Raw genomic sequence first — 8,950 nt, 5'->3', positions numbered from 1 at the left:
GTTTGCATATTCACACAGGTACTATTTTTCTTGGATGATAAAAACAATTCACTGCCCTTTTTAAGGTTAGTACTCAAAATCCAGCTCCCCTGTACTTTTTATTCATCTGCCTTGATTGTGCTTTAGCTTTTTTATGGACTCTTTAAAATACATACTAATAAAACCTTATTGGCTTTTTATTATCAACTGTCTCAACATACAGCAGCATTGCAGGCTGCAGGGATTTTCTGGTCACTGCGAGCATGACTCTAGATTAAGGAGCAATCAATGCATTTGTTATACTGTCCCTGGCAGTTGATGCTTCTGAAAAGCTAACACATTTTTAGTATCATTCAGGCAATTTTCAAATGTACTGCTGCCTTTAAGGGTGCTCTGTTTATTACAGTATAACACAGCAATGAAGTCAATCTGGGTAAGCTGCTATGATTTACTAACACCTTCCTTTAGCTGATGTTCCACAGCTGTTTGGGCAAAAACTCTGTGTCAGAAGCTCACTGGTACTTAGGACCTTAACTTGCTATAAATTCCTTGAAGTCAATAGGTAGGATTTAAAAATCAATGGAAGGATACGGCTCAAAAGTGCTTTTTTTTCAGAGCTATAATGGTACAAATATTATCACTGAGCACCCACTTATATGTAAGATCTGAACATTGAAATAAAAGCCTTCAAAAGATCTACAAATGTGAGATGACATTGAAATCAATGCATTTAAGTCCCTAAATAGCTCATCTGATTCATCTCACCAAGAACATCTGATTGTGTCTAGAATAGACAGACATTTACAATAGCAGTGCTTTTCTAGTGGAGTACTTTTAAGTCTGCTTAGACTGCTTAGTTTAGAAGTGGTTACAGAAGAACATTAGTGAGAAAACAAGATAAATATTTTATTTTGGAATTATAGGGTTGAGAAATCATCCATGAGAGATATTGCTTCCACCAGATTTCACTGATTTTGCTGAGTACACTTTGGTTGCATTAGAGGTGGGTTTGGTGGAACATTCTAAGGATGAGGAAGCAGTTATTAAATTCACCTGGCAGGGTTAACAAAGGTGTTAATCTCTCTTTTGGTGTCCTAGCAGCACCTGACCCTTTATCACTGAATACCATCAAAGGCTCCACAGTGAGGCAGCACTCTAAAGAAATTATGTCACTTAATGAGCTGTTAGAAGAGTGGTCCCTGTCACAAATACAATTAAACTGTAGCATGCATAGTACATCCCCAAGTCCCCAAAATAAACATACAATTCAAATGTGGATATTCCAACCACTTAAATCTTACAACAATAAAAACAACGCAGACAAGGGGTGAACCTACATCAAAAACAACATTACTCAGAAAGTCAAATTCTCTCTGCACTAAACAGAACTGGTGCCAGCATTAGCAAAAGAATCATCACCAATTTTGCAGATCAGATGCCAAGGAAAGCCAGGAGGTAATGATGTGAGAGTCCAGGCAGTCCCACCGACTGGTGCTGATCAAATTCCTACTGCAGAGGCTGCTGCACAACTGCACAGCTCTGCCTCTGCTCAATCATAACTTATGAAGAAATGTAGCAACAGCACAGCTGTGTGTACCCAGTCCTGGGCCATTGCTTGGAGAGACCCCTTTGTAAGGACTTTGGAAACAGAAACCCAGATTGGTAAACATTTCTTGCTATGTGAACTTTAAAAAGTTTTTCACCAAATTGTGCACTCAGAAATTTTCCTGAAGGCAATTTTTAGACATTAATACAGAGACATTTTCCATTTTTATTCCAATCTGAAATGTTCCTCTAATGTTTACATGGCAAACTGGATAACAATATATTTAACATTTCCATAAAATAAATTATATTTAAATTCTAAGTATCTATATAAAATTAATTATTTAAGCTCTAAACCTAGAATAATTTGAGACTGTAAAACCCAAATAGGGCTTAACAATTTCAACTGTTTATATTATTAAGACCTGCAGTTCTCAAATGGGTACAGCATCCCCTCAGAGGACACTGAACCTCTTGATCCTTTCCCACACAGGTTACTTTGGCCAACAGGCAATGGTGTGATTAGAGACTTCTACCAATGGAAAAGCAGATTTCCATTTTAGCTCTGCAATGTGCTTCACCAGCTTGTGTCTACACACTTGAATTCCTGGTTCTACAGCAGGGAATGGATGTGCTTTCCTTGTGCTTTTCTGACAATGACCCATGTCCTAGATGTGAGGTCTGATGGAATGATCCAGCCTGGAACAGTGGGTGGTGTGGCAAAGAGTGATGGAATTCCAAAATTCCTACCAGGACTTGGATGTCTTGCTTTTATTTACAGCTCTCTGGAAATTCAGAGACCTTGAAGTGGGATTTTTTGGTAACGTTTGGTGGAAATTTTTAAGGCCTCTAGCCTTTTAAAGACTAGGAGACTTAGATGTCTTGCTTTTATTTACAGCTCTCTGGAAATTCAGAGACCTTGAAGTGGGATTTTTTGGTAACGTTTGGTGAAAATTTTAAGGCCTCTAGCCTTATAAAGACTAGTCAGTTCTTTCATTTAACATAAACATTCAAAGCATTTTTGCGCAAGTGTAATTACTGATTCATACTTTGCAAATATATTGAAATCATCAGAAAAATTTCCTCTCCAAGAAACATCAGAGAAAACAACTCTTTATTTTCATACAGAAATGGAAGAATCAAAGTTTATCTGTATTCTCAGAACTGAGGTATTTATTGTTCCACAGGAGTAAAGGTGTTGGATCGCACCCATGTGCGGTGCATTTCCACTCCGGTGATGGATACCCATGGAAACACCACATCCTTCAACTACTTACTCTGAATGGAGTAAGGAAGAAGATGAGCTTGCTGAAAACATTAAGAAACTTGAGGCAGAGTTTTCTGACAGAGGAAATCTCCCCCGGGTGCACATCTGGGGTGTCTCAGAACCAGGGCTTCAGCACATCACAGGACGTGCTTGGTAATTCGCATGATTGAGCTCTTAGTTATAAAAACATATTTTACATACAAAAATACAGCAGATGTCCTTCCAAAAATCATCTCTGAAGTGTTACTCCCTCTCTTTGGGTTTTATACATTCAGGAACAGGCATTTGAGATATATTGTGAACAGTGCAAAATACTGTTTTACATTTCTTAAACCACGTGTTGCAGTACCTTTAAGCGCCAGCTGAAGGAAAGGCTGAGAAAGGTTTGACCCTCAGAGCAATTCTGGTCCAAGTTGAACTTTTGTTTAGAGAGTTGTAAACACATGCCTTAGAATGCAGAGAATCCTCTCATTTCTTTCCAGCTAAGGCAGTCTCAAACACATCAAGTCCTGCTTTGAAGTAAACCTGAGCTGAATTGATGCTGTTCAGCACCTCTGACAAGGCTGCTTGAACGGTCTCATTTGACTGATGTAGTTTGCAGTGCTCCAGTGCCTCCAGCAGTACTGAAAACTGGCTGGTCCTGTCATCCAGTCTGTAAAGAATATTTCTGAAAGAGAACAATGGAGAGAATGGTAAGATTTTTACTCAAAACCAATCCATCAGATTCCATCAAGAAACCCTGCAAGAATCAGCCACAGCTTACAGATGATACATATTATGCACAGTAAAGCTGACCCATGGCAGATTGAGAGACAAATGCATATTTATTATGCCTCTATAAACTAAATTTATTCACTGAACTACATGCACTTACATTGGAGCAGTTACTAAATCCATCAAAGAAGTCTCACATTCCTCTCTGACCATTCAAATTTTTATTCAAAAGCATAAGCCTAGACCTATCACATCCCTCATGAAGGATTTTGTGTCTCAGATGAATTCCATTTATTCCCTCTAAAAAGAGTTAGGTTACTGCTGTGAACCCTCAGCACAGGTTTGGTTTTGTTTTTGTTTTTCCTGTCTGCTCACGTTATTTATTTCACTCTTCAGAGGTGAAATTCCAGCTGCATTGATGTCAGTGGTAAAACTCTCCTTGCCTTCAGCAGAGACTTTGTTTCATCAATAATCCTTTGTGGTTTTAGAACAAGGGTAACCCATCTTTAATGTCCCATACTAGAGGAAAGAAACAGCACACACAGCTAAACCCTTGTGAAACAAAATCTGTGGTTTCCACTAATATCTGCAAAAAATTTTAATGGTTTGTAGAAAACCAGATCAAGAGCATTGTGTGATCCCTTGAAATGTTATTTGTATGAGGTGGGGAAGGCTCAGAATTCAAAGCTAGTCAGTGATTTTAATGGGACTCTTTGAAGCAAGCTATAAATGTTATCCAAAACCAGGTGTAATCATTATACTAATTAGATGAGCACATAAACATCATAAACCTCCACCCAGGAGCTCCTTTGATTGCAAACAGAAGTGAACAAAATTTGAAACAGGAAAGCTACAGTGATTTGGTGCAGGACCTTATCCTTAAATACAGGACAGGTGTTCAGGGCAGGGGAGAAGCTGTGTGGAGAGCCCAGCAAGAAACAGGACAGCTCCCACACTTTGTTAGCAACGTAATGGCACAACAGAACGGGCCAAATGGCAACTCCAAAATAGTAATAAAACTGCCAAATTTATTTACAGAAGATAGATGAACACAGAAGTGCACCTGATTCTATGAATCACCTAAGTGCAACTCTGCCTGGGGGAGAGGTAACAAAGCAGACCAATAAATGACCCACAATCTTTTGCCATGTTTTCCAGGTTTAAAAAATGTTTTGAATGAGAGGTTATTTTTTTCCAAAGATACCAAATAACTCCTGTCCTCACAAGGCAATTTTTCAGCCTATGTTTTTACCCCCCAATATTGGGTATACATCTGAACCCAGCAGTGTGCAGAAGGAATGATGAGTTTTTCATCCCCTGGCAGCAATACATCCAGACAGTTCAAGGGGTCTGCAAAGCAGTGCATTGGAGATCTAAACAGAGAAGGGGAAGGGTTTGAATCCAACCCTGCAGCAGAAAGGCAGTTTAAACAATAAGCCATCACTGACACAGACCATTTAGACAGAAACAGGTTAGGAGTATGAGCAAGAACAGCTCAGTGGGGACAGAAAGCCCCATCAAGAGGGCAGAAACAGGCAGATGTGGCAACAACTTCCTGAGCCTGCCCTGCAGCTGCCACAGCATCACCCCCTTACCTTGAGCTGATGCTGCTGCTCCCTGTCTGTGGTGCAGCTCATACTCAAAGGTGACTCAAGTTGGACTGTCCCAAAGCAGCCTCTGTGACACAGTAAATGAAAACTGTGTATGTTGAGAGCCAGATAAATTCTTGGTTGGTTTTTAAGGATAGGCTGTGCTATGGGAAATACTGCATTTTTCAAAGCAGGGATTGAGCTTGCTCCCTCAGTTCAGGGACTCCTGCTGAGATCAGTGCAAGCAGAACCAGGCTTTTGAAGAACTCTCCTCTATAGTTCCTGGAGTTCACAGGGAGAATGAAGGCTGCTCGCAGCCCCTCAAACACCTCCAACAGCAAGGACAGTGCTAGAAATAATCACATTTCTTTCTACCCTCAGGAGAGATCTGTTTGCTGGTGGCTGAGAGAGTTTGACTGAGCTGGAATTCTACTCCAAATGCCTACAACACAGGTGCCCTAATCTTTGTTAGGATCCCTCTATTCCTTTAGGTCAACTTATAAAAACATCATAAAACACCAACCATCAGCAGAGCAACACTGACTCAAGAGTGCCAGAAACAACTCTAAGAGAGGATGGTCTGAACACGCTTTCTACCCTCAGGAGAGATCTGTTTGCTGGTGGCTGAGAGAGTTTGACTGAGCTGGAATTCTACTCCAAATGCCTACAACACAGGTGCCCTAATCTTTGTTAGGATCCCTCTATTCCTTTAGGTCAACTTATAAAAACATCATAAAACACCAACCATCAGCAGAGCAACACTGACTCAGAGTGCCAGAAACAACTCTAAGAGAGGATGGACTGGAACATTTGGGGGCTGCTGAGAGAGACAATGTTTGTGGTGAATAGGAACAGACCTCATGTCCCATCATCAAATGGGGTCTAAACAAGGCACACCAGCAAAAAAGATGGTTTACCCTGACATGCAAGGGTGTTAACACAGTTTAAATCTACTGCTGTGATTTTGGAATCATTGGTGATTCCATAGTAAATACACAGGCATGTGATCCAAGTAAAAACAAGAACTGGTAGCCCACCCCACCTGAATGCAGGGCTAATTAGTGTCTGATGAGAGCTCAGTTGTTTGATGAATGAGACAAGCAGACTACTGTCATACTTTTAAAATAATACCTTCTGAAACAGTAATATGACTTCAGAATAGCTGACTACATAGTACAACAGAACCTCATTTATATTTTTATGCATGCAAATTCTAATAAGCAACAATACAGCACCTGTTATTTTCAACTTTTCTGCTAGGAGTTCTCACTGGGATCTTGTATTTTCCAATTACTTATCTTTGCTTGGCAAGCCATGCCACCCCTTTGTTGCACAAAATGATTTCTCTCTTTATGCATGTTCATGAGAGTCAATTTATACAAGTTTACTTCTTATCTCTGTTGAAGCTTCATCAAATGAAAAAAATGGTCAGTTCAGTTTATTACTTCCAAGCCTCTACAAGTCAGAAAAGTGTTTTCATTAAAGATTACACACGGACTGAAAAATAAACCCCGGCCATTTCATTGACACAAGGTATCACCATGTGCCCACAACATGCAGAATGATAGCAAGAGACTTTAATTTACACTGTGAAATTCAATTACTTAAACATTCCTGAACACAAATTGGTTTTGTAGCCTACACCTCTAGAACAACAATTCCAGCCTCTGGCCTAATTGCTTAAGTATCCACCTTCATCTTTAACTATTTTATCTTATAAATATAATTCACGTAGTCAGCCTGACCCCCACAAGACAAAAAGACACTCCTAAACAGAAAACTGCAATACATTATTGATGATGCTGATGAAATTACAACACACATCATTCATCCTAATGGGCTTGTTTCTATGACACATCCCAGTGACCTGAAAAGTGGAACACTGGGGTAGGAAACTCAATTAATAACTTCAGGCAGTACCACTGAGAGAGATAAAAGGGCTACAAACAAAACAGCCTTAACAAAGTAAAGAAACTATAAAGAGAGCCTCTATTACAACTTTTATAAGTCCCTGGCAGGGCTTGGAACACAAGCATTCCTGATCAAAATAATGCCACTAAATGCTGTTCTACACAACCACAAATAAGGAGGTATTGTCACACCCACCAGACCAGAAGGAATTTGACAAATTCTTGAATGACAGATCACACTAGAAATATACTGACTTTAACACAACTTCAATATTAGAGCAACTGGACAGTACAAGATGAAACTAGATTAGCACATTATTCTTGTCATGAAAAACGATTTTTTAGCTTGCAAGAAAATTTTGTCTTTAGGTAATGTACAACACAAGATGAATTATTCAGGCACTTACAAACAGACTCCTCTCTAACAGCCCACGTTTGAGATTTTGAAAAGTAATTATTAAATCATTAGGACATGATGGCAAGTCTAGTGTCCCACATGAAATGAGCACAGGTTTTCTCTGCAGAATCACAGTAAAATTGTTTAGAGATAAATGCTGTGGGCAGCCTCTGTCTGTTCCAGTTATAACACAGTGTGTTATGACTTCAGCATCCTCACAAACTCAATTTTGTAATTCCCTGATTTGTTTTTTCTTGTACTCTCCAAGGAAAAAAAAAAGCACACCAGAACAAAGATTCTCTGAATTTTCCCTTTTGCTGATACTGTTCAATTTTGAAGGCACTTTTCTTACATTTAGGAGTCTTTTTTCATTCATGTTTGTAAGACATAAAATATGATTACTTTGGTAAATAAGTAAATGCACTCTAATAACAATATTTACATGTTGGGACTTCCAGTGCCATACAGTGGTTATTCATTGTAGAACACAAAAATATCACAAAATATTCTCAGGAAACAGCACAAGAAGATTTATACTAGTATATTTACACAAGTTTGCACCTCAGAAAATTTTGCAGTGAACATTCAGAAAGTTTCCTTTCTTCCTCTGGGATCCTTATCTTTTGATCTCCAATGGCTGTTCTCCTTTCCTCTCTTATTTTTTAAATCTTTTTGATACCCACGACATGCAGTTTTGTTATCTTACCTATTTTATTTCACAGCAGCATTGTGGCACAAGGTTTATAATTATAAAATTACAGCTGCTGGCCATGTAAGATTAGCTTTTATCAGGAGGAAATACATGCCCTGGTGAGGTGCATGTAATTAGAGCTGATCCAGAGGAACCCTTTTTTTTTTCCACAATGCTCATTCCATGCTGGACTGAATGCTGAAAGTCGCTGGGGCCATGGGATGGAACAACACATGTGGCCAGGGAAGATGGGGATGTGGCACAGGGTAACTCTGCTGAAAATGTCACCTCTCCTTCTCTGCCCTAAGTCCCCACAAACACAGCATGTCATTTTTAAGGATCCTCTTTTTGTAATTAGTTGTTCCTAACTTTTGTTTCCTTCACATCCTCTCCTTTTTCAAAGAGCCATCAGCTGCCTTCCCTTAGTGCTCTCATTTACAGGCTGCAAATGGTTCTACCAATATATATTCCAGAAAGGGATGTATTTAAAATCTTGAACACTCAGAGGTGAGTGTCTGCCTGAAGGGGATGTATCTGCATGTTATCAGCACTTGATAAGCTGCAGTAACCGAGATATCAAACCCAAATAAAGTCTAACCAACTGAAAGGCATTTCAAAGGCATCGCTATGAGAGAGTGGTAAACCAGACACACTCTCTCCCTGCTAGATACAAATTTATCTTGCATAAAAGATAGGTATTAGGACACCTCTAATTGAGTCAATTATGGCAAATGGAGGTTGTGGTTAGTGGGCATGAACAGAATCCTGTTGGAACATGGGATCACAAGGAGGTAGTTATTCCAGGTTTGAGTATATTTCTGAAAGGTCAGTTTTAAATAGGGTTTCTTTAAAAAATTA

The 8,950-nt window shown here is 39.3% G+C and overlaps 1 protein-coding gene across 9 annotated transcripts in view; it reads right to left on the bottom strand.

Annotated features, from left to right (window-relative positions):
* Nucleotides 1-2,434: 2,434 nt before the first annotated feature.
* The window catches only part of NAALADL2 (N-acetylated alpha-linked acidic dipeptidase like 2), a 413,787-nt gene continuing 407,271 nt past the window's right edge, over nucleotides 2,435-8,950 (bottom strand). For all 9 annotated transcript variants that reach the window (XM_039713916.1, XM_039713917.1, XM_039713918.1 and 6 more), the window contains one exon: nucleotides 2,435-3,458. In XM_039713916.1, coding sequence (XP_039569850.1) covers nucleotides 3,260-3,458 — 199 coding nt within the window. In that variant the 3' untranslated portion in view covers nucleotides 2,435-3,259. The remainder of the gene's footprint in view (nucleotides 3,459-8,950) is intronic.

This window comes from Passer montanus, unplaced genomic scaffold (assembly GCF_014805655.1).
Source record: "Passer montanus isolate IOZ18808 unplaced genomic scaffold, ASM1480565v1 scaffold29, whole genome shotgun sequence".
In the NCBI taxonomy this organism is placed as follows: Eukaryota; Metazoa; Chordata; class Aves; order Passeriformes; family Passeridae; genus Passer; species Passer montanus.
The sequence above is the reverse complement of the archived record's forward strand: the minus strand, read 5'-3'. Positions and strand labels throughout refer to the sequence as shown.